This window comes from Chelonoidis abingdonii, chromosome 7 (genome assembly GCF_003597395.2).
Source record: "Chelonoidis abingdonii isolate Lonesome George chromosome 7, CheloAbing_2.0, whole genome shotgun sequence".
NCBI classification, from domain to species: domain Eukaryota; kingdom Metazoa; phylum Chordata; order Testudines; family Testudinidae; genus Chelonoidis; species Chelonoidis abingdonii.
Genome location: NC_133775.1, coordinates 67,401,951 through 67,418,626, shown reverse-complemented (window position 1 = coordinate 67,418,626; position 16,676 = coordinate 67,401,951). Strand labels below are relative to the sequence as shown.

Below are 16,676 nucleotides of genomic sequence, written 5' to 3'. Positions count from 1 at the left end.
GTGGCCGGGACCCCAAACCGGCAGTGGGCTGATGGGCTGAGTGGATCAGCCCACTGCCAATCTGGGGTTCCGTCCATTGGCTCCTGCCAGCCAGGGTCCCTGCTGCCAGCCCTGCTCAGCCCGCTGCCGGTCTGGGGTCCCAGCCCTGCCCACATAGAGTGGTATCTACCTTCTCCCTGGTTTTAGTCCATTCTCTTCCTCTTCCTCTGAACTGAGCTGAGGGTGGAAGTGCACTGAGCACAGGACTGGGGGTGAAGGAGCAGGCTGGAGGTTGGGGTGTAGGGTCTGGCCAGGAGCTAAAATGAGGGAGGGGGCTCAGGGTTGGGGCAGGAGGTTTGGATGTGGAGCACTTACCCTGGCAGCTCTCATTTGGTGTGAGGGATGCAGGTGGGAAAGTGGGGAGGGGGTGCAGGAGCTTCCATTTGGTGTTCAGGGTGGGGATGCAAGAGTCAGGGGTGTGGGGGGGGGCTGGGTACGTGTGACGGGTAGAGAAGTCAGGACAGAGGGCTCGGGTGTGTGTGACGGGGGTGCAGGAATCAGGGCTGGGGTCATGGGGGGGTGCAGGGGTCAGGGCATAGGGCTAGGGGGAGATGTGGGGTGTTCAGGAGTCAGGGCAGGGGGTGTGGGCTGGAGTCATGAGGATGCTCCCAGCCCCCTGCCCTGAGCGGCTCACGGCAGGGGGCTGGAGGGGATATGCCCTGATTCCACCCTCCTTCCCCAAGGCCCCGTCCCCACCTCTTCTACGGAGCACGAGCACGCTGTGGCTGTGATTCCTGCTCTGCTTCTCCCACTCCCTCTCCAGGGCCATCAGCTGTTCGGGGGCAGGGAGAGAGAGGAGGAGGGGCAGGAACCCAGCACGCTGGGGGAAGAGGCAGGGGCGGAGAAGAGCAGGCTGGGCCGGGCAGGATTTTTTAATGGCACACTGCTGCCTGCCAGGGTCCCGGCAGCGAGCTGAGCGGGGCCAGCGGCCAGGACCCCAGCAGGCAGCAGTGTGCCATAGGTTGCCAACCCCTGGACTAGACGATTACAGCGGTCCTTTCAGGCCTTGGAATCTATGAAACACAGTTAGCAACTGGCATCTTGTCTTTCAGACCACAAGCTCTTTGGGAGCAGAACTTGAATGTACATCTGCATTACTGCTATAGAAATGTTTGCTAATAAGCAGCAGACATACCACCAGCGAAGAGGCAGGAAGGAAGGTTATGAGCTGCTACTGCAGGAAGGCCTATGCAATTTTCTGTCATTTGCAGTATTTGTCCAAGTACACTACAACTGTGCCAGTCACCCCACTCCGCAGTTTTGGGCCATTTCCTGCTCTCTAGGACTTTCACAGCCAAATCTCCGTCAGCTGCTTGTATTCTGATACCAGCGTCAGGCAGCAATTTGCTAGAAACCCTAGCTCCTGAGATGGACACACCCAGAGAGCAGCCTCTCAGACATCAAAATAGGAGATTATATAAGAGCCAGCTTCCAGGCCATCAGCATTATCCCTGGCAATAAAGCAGCTGTGCTTAAGTCACCCATATAGTCACTGCCATACAGGCTGTGCTGAAGAGAAGGCTGGCGTTTTCTCAATATTTTAAGAAAATCTATAATACACATACAGACAAAATCCTCACACTCAGCCATGCAGAGCCAGCCTGGGCAGGAGATTTTCAGGCTATGGGCACTGGAAAACAGCAAGCATCTATTTCCAAGGACAGTGGTTACTTATTAATTGCAGAGCTGCTTCTGCTCTTCTAGCTTGAATTTCTCGAGAGCAAACAAGCCTGTGCAGAGTCTGCAAAGCACAGAAGGAAGCAGTACTGGCCTGGATATTGTATTCCTAAATACAGCGGCAGCAGGAAGCTGATACACAGGTGACTGGTGTAGCAATGATGGGCATTGGGCATGTCAAAACCATCCAACGGGCCCCTTTACTGAGCCCAGACCCAGCTGCAGCGACCATGGATCAGATTCCCCTTCACTGCACTCGGGGGATCTGCTCACCTCTTGCTAACACTTGTTCCCCTTTCCAGTGATGCTGGACTGTTGCTTGCCAAGGGTTCCTATGGGGAGCTTGGGCTGCTCCCCCAGGGTATCAGTGAGAGGCAGCTTGCCTCCATTTTTCTCCTATGGTGATGGTTACTGCTGGCCCGAGCTACAGAGGCTGACGCTGGTCTGTCCAGATAACAGCTGGATGAGCCTTATAATAATAAATATATTGTAACAGCTGGATGAGCCTTACAACCCCCACTCTGCAACTCAGCAGCACTCTCCAACCTCAGATGCTGGCCAATACTGGCAATCAAACGATCCCAAGCTAAAAGTCTCTCTCGCTGCTGCCCCCAGACAGCAAGCTCCTCATTCCACACATACAAGATTTCCCCCACAATACCTCAGCACTCGCTGCTACTGCCAGTTGCACAAAAATGCTAAATTCTGGGGCTATTTGGCCACTTCCTCCTCATGCCTGTGGGTACATGCCAGCCCATGCCATTCTGTGCACAGAGAAAGTCACCCGCTTGCAGCAAAGCTCCCTGACTCTGTAATTGCATGCGCGCTCACACACACTCCACCAGATGAGGTCCTTTAGAACAATGCAATCAAGAACAAAAAGAGCCTGTTTGTTATCTGCCTGCCTGGGTTCCAGCAGAATAAGCAGATGGACAATAAATCACATGTATCTGTTACATATTTTGTCTTTTTAACTCTGTATTCAGCTCAGAATTCTGTGATAAACATTGCACAGAGGAAGCAGCAGGATGCTAGCTACTGCAGTCCTCTCTCTGCAGTTCACTAGTCTGAAAACAAAGGCTAGTAGAGAGGGGCAATTCAGAATTTTCCCCCAGGCACAGGTCACAAAGGCAGCGACCCTGCAAAACTCACTTGGAGACCTCTCTTTTGTATTGGTAGCTTAAGAAATACTCAGTTGTTTTGCTTCAGGCTGGCTGTGACCACCAACTCTTCCTGGTGAAAGAGACCAAAACATGCGCTACTTGCAGTTAGGGCTCTAGGAGTCAGCTACAGAGCATTAGCATCAAGCAGTTACTTTTTCACTTAAATAGTCCCAACAAGTATTCATTGGATCTTTCAAATTGCATTAAAAAAAAAAAAAGGTAGACTAACCAAATGGCCCAGCTGCTACTGGGAAAAAATTTCCCATACCACAATGTGCTTTTTCAAAAAATCTATTTTTATGTTTTCCTGCACTTTAACTTCATTCTGTAATTCAGGAAACACCCACATCCCTTTCATTACAGAGGAAGGGTCTGCCAGATTTTTCTGTGGAGTAAAAGGCAACAGGAAGACAAAGTTAATTTTCCATAAATAAAATTACCATTATTTCTGGACAGCTGCCCATTTCAGTACATGAGCATCTCAACAAAGTCGGGGGTAGGGCAGAGGGAAGAGAAAAAGAATTTGATTACATTTTCATGAAATTCAGAATCACAACTCCTGTCATCTAAAAAAATTATAATCCAGGGTCATTCCTCACAAGAAAGTAACACTTCCAAACAAGCAGGACTTTATTAATCAGTCTCCGCTAATTTAAGGAGCAATAAAAGAATTCATGCACACACACAACCTGTGGAAGATAATTTCACTATTGCTTTCCCACTAGGTTATGTGATTTATTAGTCAATTGCAGTGGAAGTTCAAAATAAAAACTGGCCTTGGAAACAAGAAGCAGGAAAATACCTCTTCTCCTGCCACTTTCCTGATATGTTTGGACTAGATCTGGTCAGGAAGTGATTTCCTCAACTTGCAGAAAAAGTGTTCAATTTTTTTCATACCGAAAGAAATGATCATGTTTTGATATTTGGGTTGGGGGTGGGGTTATATGCATATTTCAACAAAAGGATACCGTTTTTGCAACATTTTCCATCAAAAAAGTGTTTCAACAGAAAATTTTGGATCAGCTGACTCTGCTCTCGCCAGTCCCTTGAATACAGACCACCTTGGCTGGCATAGAACCAGCACTGGCTCTGTAGCACTGTCTCCCCTACACCCCCTTCCTTGGACCCTACAGAGCCCTCCTACTCCCCGCTCAATAAAGCCAGGTCTCCATCCCCCCCCAATAAAGCCAGGTCTCCATGGGAGTCAGGCAGCAGAGGCTGAGCGGGGGCCTGGGAGGAGCCAGGGAGCAGCCACAGTCCATGGCATGCAAAGATGGCTTCTATCCAAGCAGACTTCTGCATGCTGTTGCTACAAAGTAGGCAGAGTGGGGTGTCTCTCTTCTCTCTCTAGGTTATCACCTGTTCCGTGCATCTAGGCAGCTCATTTATGTAGCTGTGGATGGTCACTCAGAGGCAGCATGGCACCTGTATAAACCCATCTTCCCTGAGACCATGGAGCAAGAGGGCAGGGGAAGTAACAGAGCCCATAGCTTCTGCAGGACTGATGCTTCCACTCATCACAAATCCTGGGAATGCTGACCTGATCTCTCCCTAGACGGGGAAGATTGGAAGTGAACTCTGTGAGGTCATGGTTTCTCTGGCTCACTCCCATCGGTACTTCTGCTCGGGCACAATATGGCCCCATTTCCCTGACTGCACCTGGGGCGGTCAGGAGAGGACAGTCTTCTCCACTACCAACAGCAACCAGTGATTCCACGAGAACAGTCACCCAGACAGCAGGGAGAAAGAAACTAACATCAGACTGGGGCCTCCAGGAAAACAGACGCAGTATTTTCAGCTTAAAAGGGAAAGATTCACACAAGGGATGAAATCCAGCAGGCTGAGTTATTCCCGCCCCCACAAAAAGATTTACTTAGAAGGGGAGAAAAAGCAAATTCCTATTTCTGAGTGTTTACTTGGAGATGGCTGGGGCGGAATGAAAGTGCACAACCCTTCCCAAAGCTTTGAACGCTCAGATGCTATCATAGCCCCATGGTATTTCTCTATCAAAATAAACAACCACGAGAAGCAAGGACTGGGGAAGATGGATACTTGAGCTGTCACCCACTTCGCTACATAGCAGTATATCATAAGAGGGAGATGAGAACTATCCTCCAGGGTGGGAATAACCTGCAAGCAGCACTAGCCAAAACTAAGCCAGAATGCAAAGCTAACTAATTCAATCAGAAAGTGATCTGAGTAATGGAGATTAATTCCCCATGCCTTTAAAATGATCCTAATCTTCAGCAGTAATTCTCAGGACTCTAAGACCATGACAGGTTGGAGAAGGGAGCAAGTCAAAGCTACATTCTAGTTGGTGCCAAGCCACATTCTGGACCGTGTACTTTTCACATAATAAAAGCAGTATTGGAAGAGGTACGTTTTCAAATGGCAGCAAGGCACAGGAAGGAGTCAGGAGACCTGGCCTCTAGTCCCAGCTTGGCTACGACCAGCTCCATAAGTTGGGGAAAGTCACTAAAACCAGGACGTTCCACTGGAGATGCCCTGGGTCTGATTTTTAGGGGGGAGGGGGAAAGCAGCCATCTCTTCAGCTGCAGTCAACAGGAACTGTGGGTACTTAGTGCTTCTGAGAATGGGGTCCAAGATGCCATCCCCAAATTCAGAAGCCACTTTTTAAAATATTATTGTCTTCGTGCCTCAGTTTCCCCATACGTAAAATAAAACTAATACTTCTTTACCTACCTTTGTAAAGTGCTGTGAGCTCCATTAGTGAAAAATGCACCATAAGTAGAGTATTTTACATACATTTACATAAAGGAGAACAAAGCAGTTCAGAGACTTTGGAAATGGCTTGGATGAGACACGCTCTGTATTTCAACATGCAGAATTGGGGGGAGGGGACACATGTAGTTAACCTTTGCATTCTAGCTCTTTGCTGTCTGTAGATGCTGCTGGAACTCATTTCTGATTTTGACCTCCCATTCTTCCCTCTACTGCCAAGTTCTCCTGTCTTTCTAAAAACAACTTTGCCCATCCTCTGAAAAGTCAATGTGTCCCAACTCAGGCAGGTCTCAGGGCACCGCCATCCTGGCAATACTGGTCAGATCAAAGCCACTCAGCACCCACAATCAGGGTGAGATTTGCAGATGATTATAGACCAGTCAGCCTAACTTCATTATCTGGAAAGATATTGAAACAAGTTATTAAACAATTAAATTTGTAAGCACCTAGTGAATAACAGGGTTATAAGTAATAGCCAGTATGGATTTGTCACAAACAAACCATGCCAAACCAAACTAATTTCCTTCTTTGACAGGATTACTGGGCTAATGAACAGGGAGAAGCAGATGTGATGCACCTTGATTTTAGTAAGACATTTGACACAGTGCCACATGACATTTTCATAAGCAAACTAGAGAAATGTGGTCTAGGTGAAATTACTGTAAGGTTGGTGCAAAAGTGGTTGAAAGACTGTAATCAAGGAGTAGCTATCAATGGGTTGCTGTCAAACTAGGAGAGTAAATCCAGTGGGGTCCCACAAGGGTCAGTCCTAGGTCTGGTACTAGTCCAATATTTTCATTAATGATTAGGATAATGGAGTGGAGAGTATGCTTATATGCTTTGTGGGGGACACCAAGCTGGGAGGGGTTGCAAGCATTCTGGAGGACAGGATTAGAATTCACAACAACTTTGACAAATTGGAGAATTGGTTTCCATTCATCACGATGAAATTTAATAAAGACAAGCACAAAGTACATCATTTAGGAAGGAAAAACTAAATGTACAACAACAAAATGGGGACTAACTGGCTTGGTAGTGGTACTGCTGAAAAGGATCTGGGGTTTATAGTGGATCTCAAGTTGAATCAGAATCAACAATGTGATGCAAAAAAGGCTAATATCTTGGAGTGTATTAACAGAAGTGTTGTATGTAAGACATAGGAGGTAATTATCCTGCTCTACTTGGCACTGCTGAGGCCTCAGCTGGAGTATTATGTCCAATTCTAGGCACCACACTTTAGGAAAGATGTGGATAAACTGAAGGGAGTCCAGAGAAGAGCAACAAAAAAGATGAAAAGGTTCAGAAAATCTGACCTGTGAGGAAAGGTTAAAAAACCTGGGCATGTTCAGTCTGGAGAAAAGATGACAGAGAGAGGACCTGATAACAGACTTCAAACGTGCTAACAGTGGTTATAAAGAGGATAGGGATCATTTGTTCTCCATGGCCTCTGAAGACAAGACAAGAAGTAATGGGATAAATCTGCAGCAAGGGAGATTTAAGTTAGACATGAGGAAAACGTTTCCAGCCATAAGGGTAGTTAAACTCTGGAATAGGCTTCAAAGGGAGGTTGTAGAATCTGTCACTGCAGTTTTTTTAAGAACAGGTTGGACAGACACCTGCCAGGGATGGTCTAGGTTGATTTGACCCTGTACAGCCCAGGGGGCTGGACTTGATGGCTTCTCAAGGTCCCTTCCAGCCCTACCTTTCTATGAATCTATGATCTCAGCACACTGGGTGGACAACAGACACTGAACGGTTTTGAAAAATCTGGTCCCAGCTGCAGAACCGAGCATTTGAGAGATTGGCCCCCCTGCTCTTCACCTGGGTCAGCCATACACACCCATCTGGGCAGGGGATCAGACAACTCAGCAGAGATCCCAATTACCCTGTCCCAGCAAGCACACACAGGGACTCTCCCAGAGAGCCAATACCAGAGGACGAGATCAAGTGGAGCCCTCACAATTTTACAAATACAAACAATGCAGGTGTTTCCCCCTAACCAACCAAAGCAGCAGAGGTTTAGCTGTAACCCTTTCCCTGCCACGCCCTATCCCCGTAGACTCTATTCACCATGTTAACTCCCAGCAGAGAGCCATAGACCAAGGGTCCAGTATGTATAAAAAACAGTTATAACACGCTCAGCTGCCCTCTGCTCCCAGAGAGGGGGAGCCTGCAAACTGGAAAGCGAGGGCACCCAGGTTGGGGATGAGCTCACCCCCCTTATTCCCAGGTACGGGTGCACACAAGGTGGGGAGGAGAGACAACAGCTGCCTTCCCCGCCCCGCCCCCCGGGAAGAACGCACTCACCCACGAAAGCTCACGCTCCAAAACGTCTGTTAGTCTATAAGGTGCCACAGGATTCTCTGCTGCTTTTACAGATCCAGACTAACACGGCTACTCCTCTGATACTAGACTGGGGATGGGCTCAGTTCTCGGGAAGGGAGGAATGGGGTTGCAAGGCAAGGGAGCACCCAAGGTGGGCAGCACGGGGGTGGGGGGGGTCGCAGCCCCTACTGCCGGGTTGAGGCTGCACTCGGGATGGAGGGAGAGCAGAAGTCCCTTTTCCCAGACTGCGGGGAGTGTGTGAAAGGGAGACACTAGTCCCTCCTGGGAGCGGGGAGGAGAGCTGCGGCTAGGCTGGGGAGCGCAAGGGGGTAGCCTCTGTTCCCGGGCGGGAGTGCCCCAAATTGGGGAGCGAGGGGGGACCGGTCCGTGCCCCGGGGGATGCCCCAAATTGGGGAGGGAGGGGGGACCAGTCCGTGCCCGGGGGATGCCCCAAAATGGGGAGCGAGGGGGGACCGGTCCGTGCCCGGGGGATGCCCCAGACTGGGGAGCGAGGGGGGACCGGTCCGTGCCCGGGGGATGCCCCAGACTGGGGAACCAGGGGGGGCCGGTCCGTGCCAGGGGGATGCCCAGACTGGGGAGCCGGGGGTGGGGGGCTGGTCCGTGCGGAGGGCTCCCGGCACTCACCGAAGTAGACGGCCTTGGCGCACCGGGGGCACTTGGCTGCCATGCCGCGGATCGCGCAGCCGGCGAGACACGCTCCTGTGTGCGGGTCTCTCAGCTCCGCCCGGCCCAAGCTCAGCTCCGCGCCGCCCACAGCCCGGCCCGCCCGCCAGCCCATTGGCCGCGCTGTCGAGCTGGGGGCGACTCCCTCCCCGCGCCGCGCCGCTGAGAGCCACGCGCGGGCCGGGCCTGCCAGCAGGTGCAGGGAGCAGCCCCCCGCCCCCCCATCACACCGGGCTGCGCTGTCTGCACCCCCCGAGCGTGGGGCCGGAACCGGGGCTGGCTGGAGACACGGGCCAGCACGAGCTGGGAGTTGACCCTGCTGCTGCGCATCTCTAGTCCCTGCCAGGGCTGGAGGCTGGGAGCCGCAGGGCTCTTCGGACCCTGGCCCAAAGCGAACTGCACCCCGCCCGGGGCTGTCCGGTCCCAAACACCTGGGCAGAGCAGGAGAGGGGCCCCCAGCTGTCCACTTAGCACCCTCCCCCCAGCCCAGCCACGCTGGCCCCACCTGACTAGGGAAGGTTAGTGCCCCTGGATGTGTAGACAGGCCAGCCCCAAAGGCTGCAGGGAATTACAGACGTAAAACGGATGGCGAAGTAAAAGGCCCGAGTCCAGGAGAAAGGCATGTGTGATGGGAAGGCACTGACAGAGAGTCAGGGAGCACAGCACTCCTGGCCAGCTGCGGAGGTGACAGTCCCCACCCCTGGGTGGCAGGTAGCAGTGAAAGAGCAAAGAGGAGGATGAGGATAGGGGAGATGAGCAGGATTAGGTCCATACCTCTTTTCGAAATCAAAGGAAACAGGATTGTGTTCAAAACTACTTACAACAAATCTCATTGATCAGTTTGCTTAAGTGCAACCTCTTCCCTCCCAGCAGAGCAGGGGCATGAGAGCTGAAGGCGATCTAACTACATGGATCATTCCAAGGGGAACTAACCATCCATTTTCAAACCAGGAGGAGGAGACAAGACACAGGATGGGATTTTCCTGCTCCCATTCACATAAACGGGAGTTGAATACCCATGGAGAGCAGGATCAGGCTCCTGCACATATTGCTCATAAGGGTTCTGCAATAGCCAATGCCTTAAATAGATCCGTTCTATATACATTCTTATGCCATACTCAGCACTATAGTAGCTGAGTGCCTTTCTGTAGTCACCTGACTAACATCTGTCATGGGTTTGTTCTCTCATCCTTGCTCCACAGGGAGAAAGGTGTGCAGGGAAGTGTTTTGATTTGGGGGAAAAAAGGTAATACACACACACACGGCTCTGTGTCCATTAGTGACGGCATGTCAAAGAAACATACCTTGCCCTTGGAGCTCTGACGGTGGTGAAGTTTGGGATGATCCTTAGTTTCTGAGGGAATTCATTCCACAGTCTGGTACCAGCCCCAACAAAAGGTTTGGCACCTGCACAGACAAGCTTTCCCCTTGGGCTAGAGTGTTCCACTGTGCCAGAGGAGTGAAGTTTTCAGCCATGGACCTCAGCCCGGGCTTTAGGCCCTTTCACATACATTGAGTCCAGGCCATGGAGCTCCTTGAAGGACCAAGACCTTGAACCTGACTTGATAAATATGGGCACCCAGTGTAGGGAGTGGAGGGCAGGTTTGATGTGGTGGTGGTTACTGAGCCTGCGTTGCTGAGGAGACACACTGCAGTGTTCCATACTAGTTGGAATGTTTCAAGGGCTGAAGGCTTGGTGACCAGCTGTATCACATTGCTATCATCCAGACAAGAGGTGACAAAGGCAAGAAGAACTGAGGCCAGGTCTCTATCCACCAGAATGGAACGGAGGCTTCAAGCCAGAGATGGTAGAAAGCGTTACTCACAGATGCATTCCTACACTAGGGAAGTTTTTCTGAACATAATGAATTGTCTGAGTAAGGATGCCTGTTAACTTAAAAGCTTATAAATAAATGGTGCCATTCAGTAGTGTTTACAAAGGGTCTACCACCATATGAGACAGGTAGGTTTGAACACTGCCTCAGGGCAGAGGCAGTTTTCAACAGCAGGAATAGTAAAGGGTTTTGGAAAGGGTCCTTCTTTGAAAACTAGACCAGGTTCTCTGACAATGAAGCTGAGAGACACAAAAAGTGGCATTGACGGATAATGTCTTTGTCGTCAGCCTGCTCCTTTTCAAAGGTCAAGGCAAATGTCATAACTGCTGGAATCAGTCCTTCCCATCAGTTCCCCCTTGGCCTAGGATGAAAAGGTCCAGTCTGCAAAGGTTGTTAGGCTCCTAACTTCAACAGAAATCAAAGGGAGTTTGTGCCTAAATACCTTTGAGGATCTGGATGAAAATGCCCAGCTCTGTTTTCCAGAGGGGGTAACAGAAGACCTGATGTCCCCGGCATTGATCCTAGTGCAGTTATTTCTACCCAAGCACAGTCGTACCCAGTCCAAATGATAGCGTTTACTCAGATGTAGGTGACAAGGCGGCAGTCATACAGACTGCCTAGAGGATTTAAGCAATTTGCAAAGGTTACATAGGACGCTTATGGCAGAATTGGGGAAAGAACATTGAACTGGGACGTGATGGACACACATCTGAGCCATCAGGTCACAGTGCCTCTGATGCAAACAGCTTAACGCCTCTGTACTTAGGCTACCTGTATGTCATAAACAGATAAGAAAAGTTAATAGCACAGAAGTACTTTATATCTCTTTGACTATAAAGGGTTAACAAGTTCAGTAGGCCTGGCTGTCACCTGACCGGAGAACCAATCAGGAGACAGGTAACTTTCAATCTTGAAGGGAGGGGAAGTTTCTGTGTGTGCTGTTAGAATTTGGTGGTTGTTCACATCTGGGGCTCAGAGGGACCAGACTGCAACAGGTTCTCTCCAATCTCCTGATACAGGTTCTTATAGATTCCAATAAGTGATACTAGGTAGATGGCAGTTAGCTTATGTTTGTTTTCTTTTTGCAAATGTGCATTTGGCGGAAGAGTTCAATTTGTATTTTGCTGAAAGGATTTTAATTTGTACTTGAAACTTAGGCTGGGAGAGTATTCCCAGTGCTATAGCTAAAAACCCTGTACCTATTCCATTTAATTTACAAAGATAATTTTACTGTTTTTCTCTCTTTAATTAAAGTTTTGTTTAAGAACCTGTGTTTTTTTATTCTGGTGTGAGACCCCAGGGGACGGGGTCTGGATTTACCAGGGAATTGGTGGGAGAAAGGAGGGAAGGGGAGAGAAAGGCTAATTTCTCTCTGTGTCAGGATTACGTCTCTCTCAGGGAGAGTCTGGGAGGGGGAAAGAGAAGGAGGGAGGAAGGTGAATTGTCCTCTCTGTTTTGTGATTCAAGGAATTGAATCACCGTGATCTTCCAGGGGAAGCCTGGAGAGGCAACGGTGGGGGAAGGGACTTTTCCTGTGTTAAGATCCAGAGGGTCTGGGTCTTGGAGTCCCCGGGCAAGATTTTAGGGGGACCAGAGTGTACCAGGCACTGGAATCCCTGGTTGTGGCAGCGCTACAGGTTCTAAGCTGGTAATTAAGCTTAGAGAAATTTATGCTGGTACAGCCCATCTCTGGACGCTGGGTTCAGGTGGGATTTGTACCATGACACTGTAAAATAGGGCTACTTCCACCCACCTTTTTGACCTACAGAGGGATAAAAGCACTGTGTATGCAATGTATTATTATAGCCACATTTCCAGATACAGGATAATTTAAAAATACCCCTAAGATTAAGTAGCCTGGACACCAGGCCTGGTATTGCAGTGGTAAGACATTGCTGTGGAACTTGAGCACATTGATGGTGTTGCTGTCACACTGACTAGACTCATAGACTCATAGGTCAGAAGGGACCATATGATCATCTAGTCTGACCTCACGCACAAGGCAGCCACAGAACCCTACCCAGTCACTTTAAACAACCCCTAGCCCATGACTGAGTTATTGAAGTCCTCAAAATTGTGGTTGAAGACCTCAAGCTGCCAGAGAATCCACCAGGCGACCCATGCCCACACGCGAGAGAAGGCGAACCCTCCAGGGCCGTGCACATCCTCGCCTGGAAGAAATTCCTCCCGCCACCCATAGCGATCAGCTAAACCCTGAGCATGTGGGCAAGACTCACCAGCCAGCACCCAGGAAAGAATTCTCTGCAGTAACTCAGTTCCCATCCCATCCAAACATCCCTACAGACCATTGAGCAGACTATCTGCTGATAATCCAAGATCATTGCCCAAAAAACTATCCATCAATATATCATCCCCTCCATATACTTATCAAGCTTAGTTTAAGCCATAATCTTTGCCCCCACTACTTCCCTCGGAAGGCTGTTCCAGAACTTCACTCCCCTAATGGTTAGAAACCTTCTTCTAATTTCAAGTCTAAACTTCCTAATATCCAGCTTGTTAGGAGTTTGGGGGAGTATTGAAGGTGCTACTCACCCTGCAAGGCTAAATTAGCTCTGTAATGGTGTCAGGTGTGAAATGAAGGATATAGTGCTCCACAGAAGCCATTTTCTCCTTGTCCAGTGACTGCCACTCTTTAACCTAGGACTCTGATGATGCTTCCAGCTAATTTATTTAACATTTAGATAAGGTGGTTGTGATGATATGTCATGATACTGCCTGCAGTACAAGTGTGTGTTTGTCATGGGGCAGATTGATGATGTCTTTACTGAGACATTTCCTGACTTTGAAGCAGGTGGATTTAGTATGTGCAGGAAGAGCTCAGAGCACTATTATCACCGATTTTTTGATGGAATTCTGTGAAGCTCAGAAGTGTTGGTTGTCACAGGGTTAGCTCACCCCAAAGTAACCAGGCCACCTCCTCACTGTGACCAAACCAGCGGCTCTCTCCAGCAGTCAGCACAGCCCCATCCTCCACAGTGTATGATGCAACAGGGCCTGGTGGCAAATGAGCTTCCCCTGCCATGACCTTTCAGGCCCTTTTCTGCCTGCTCCTGACTCCTGCCAACAAACCCAGGAAAGGGAGGAATTCCTGCATCTCTTGAACCCCAGATGGGTAGCAAACTCTATCACACTCATTGCTCAACTGTGGGTACTCAGTCACATCCCATATGTGGGCTGCTGGGAGATGTACGAGCCCACAGACGCTCCAGGCCTCCATGTCTCGTGGTGATCTGGGGAACACAGCTGCTTCACCATCCTTTGTTTCCAAGAGTGAAGGGTCTGCCTCCATGCCCCTCCTCACTCCTGTGTGTCCAGACTCTGCACAGAGCTGGGAGATACAGAGATGTGCCCTCTTCCCCCACAGAAGCCTGAGCGGCATCAAGGCCTTGCAAAAATAAATTAAAAGGATTATTCCTCATTTATTGCCAGACCATCGAACAGTTAGCAGTGCCCAGGGACTTGCAGCACAATTTTGCTTGGTTACCATGGCAACCACAGCATCAAAATTCCGTCAGCTGTTTCTTAAACAGAGAGAAGACTCAAGATGAAATCCTGGAGATCTGACAGAGATGTTCTTTGTTCAGAAGGGTCTGGCTAGGGTTTTTAGCAAAGGTATCGGGCAGACGGCTCTTTGCTGATATTAAAAGGGACAGCGGGAGAGAGCAGGTTAGGCTGGATGCTGGATTTCAGTCCAACAGTACAGCTGGCTGATTTATTTTAGCAAATAGTAAATTTTCGGATAAATGCATTTTTCAGGGCACCAAACTATTTGTGAATTTAAATCTAATTCAGTGAACAGTTTCAGTCAAAAAAAAAACCCTGAAAACAAAAATTCCATCCGTGTCGAAATAGATTCCTAGATTCTAAAGCCAGAAGGGACCATTGCGGACATCTAGTCTGACCTGCATAGCACAGGCCAGAGACCTGCCCCCAAATAATTCCTAGAGCAGATCTTTCAGAAAAACATCCAATCTTGATGTAAAAATTATCAGTGATGGAGAATCCACTATAACCCTTGGTAAGTTGTTCCATCCCCACTCCAGCGGGTGCTGTAGGGCATCTTTCTAGCTGGCTGGCACCCACCATACAGCCAGGGCCTCTTGACTGTCTCCTCCCCACTCTGCGTCCCTGGCGATGCCACCAAACAGCCTGCATTCAGCAAAAGGGGTTACACCAACAGAATGGAAAAGAAAAACCTGTAGGCAGCTTCTTCCAGGCTATGGGCCCCTCTTACTTCAGAGGCAATATCACTGTCCACATCAGAGGTCAGTGGGCTCCAGTACAAGTCTCAGCTCTTTTCTTCTTCAGCTCAGGGGATCTGCACCTCTTTCTTCCAGGGCAGGTGCTCTGCAGGCTGTCAGCCCTCTCTCCAGGGCCAGAGAAGCTCAGCCTGTTCCCTTCCTAGGGCAGCCCCCATCTACATGGACTTCCTTCTTTAACATCTCTGCCAGTCCTGGAGTGATTTGCAGGTGTGGAAGGGCTGGACCACTCCAGCCCAAAGCAGCTCCTTAACCCCTTCCATCCACTGTGGGGTTTATGTACCCCATCGCAATGCCACGTTAATTTTATTTCATTCCAGTTTTTTAATCAAAATCTTGTGTGGTACCAAACACCTTACAGAAGTCTCAGTATATTATGGCAACACTATTACCTTTATCAACAAATTTGTAATCCCATCATAAAAAGCAAGCAAGTTAGTGTGACAATCAATTTTTCCATAAGCCCATGCTGATTGGCATGAATTACATTACCCTCCTTTACAAAACAAAATGTCTCCTTTTGAAAATGTCACCATAAAGCATTTCGACAGTTCATTTCAAATCGATGTTTTCAACACGTTTCCTTTGACCCAAACAAAATGTTTTCAGCTTTTCGCTTTGGTGAGAATAAACAGCAAAAAAAAAAATCCATTTGTGTTCAAACTAAATTTTTTTTCTTTTTCGGTTTAGCCACTGAACAGAAAAAATCAACTATTCACTCAGCTCTACTCAACAGTTGTCAGCAATTATTCCTGCTCTTAAGACAGAGATCACATATGCAGGAAGAAGATGGGGCGCTGTGGCTGTCAGTCCGAGGAGGTCCCAGAAGCTATATATGCAAAACATCCCCAAACAGATGTAGGTCTAGGCCCATCTCCCCAGTCTGGGCTGACATCTGGCTGGTCTTTGGCCTATCCCTTTGCACACTTGGACAGGGCTGGTAGGGCGGCTCATCCTGCCATGCTGGGTTCTGTGGTTCAGAGTTAACTGGACAAGCTGAGGAGGATAAAGAGGCATGCACAGGAGAGGATGACAGCAGGAATTAAGCCTTTCCCTCCCACAGGCAGTTCACCCAGGGAGGGCACAATGTCTTCAGCAAAAGCCAAGACCCTTCATGCCTCTTTGCTCCAGGTATGAAAGCAGCCAGGCAGGAGTGTGGCAGGAGCAGCAGTGGGGCGTGAGAAGAGCATAAGGTGGGTCTTTGCACACACAGTTTTATAGTAAGCATTAGTCCTGACTAAATTATTATTTGTATTTCAACAGCATGGTGAGGGCCCAGGGCCCCATTGTGCCAGGCACTGTGCAGACATGTCAACAGAGAAACTCCCTGGCCCCAAAAGCCGACAATCTAGATGGACAAAACAGACCCAGGGCGGTACCTATGGCAGGGAGGGTATTAACCTGAAAGCTGCTGCAGGGCTGGTTAGTCGCCTGTTCTGGCCAGAAAGCTCCTGGTTTAGCTGCTCTGCATTACGCTCAGAGTCCTCCAGGAGTCTAACTACACAGAGTGCCAGCTGGAGGATTCTAGCCAGACAGCCGTAAGCCTAGCGCCTCCCAATCCACCCATGGCCATAGGCTTGGAAGGACAGCTATGGTGAGCTTTAGCCAAAGATTCCTCACCTTCTCACCCCAGCCAGGGAGCAAATGGACAGCCAACTAGGGGCCAGCCACCCAGTCACAGCATCCCTCAGCTGATTCCTGGAGCTGCCAGATCACCCTTCCAGCCCAGGGCAATCACTCAGCAACAGCCCTCCCCACTCCAAAAGCTGCCAGAGTTACTTGGGCACAATGCACAGTGTTCCACCCAGCAGCTTGGTAACCAGGCCATTGGTCATTTATGTTTGTTAATAAGGTAATTGCATATTCAGCTGTCACCCATATTAGTCCATTTTTATATAAGCTCTGAATTTCTGAACCGACAGCTATGGTGA

At 49.3% G+C, this 16,676-nt stretch overlaps 1 protein-coding gene across 1 annotated transcript in view; it reads right to left on the bottom strand.

Moving 5' to 3' along the window:
* Positions 1-8,960, bottom strand: part of CRIP2 (cysteine rich protein 2) — a 59,924-nt gene extending 50,964 nt beyond the window's left edge. The window contains 3 exon segments of the mRNA XM_032783475.2: positions 8,592-8,727; positions 8,729-8,773; positions 8,775-8,960. Coding sequence (XP_032639366.2) covers positions 8,592-8,727; positions 8,729-8,773; positions 8,775-8,960 — 367 coding nt within the window.
* Between the last annotated feature and the right edge of the window lie 7,716 nt (positions 8,961-16,676).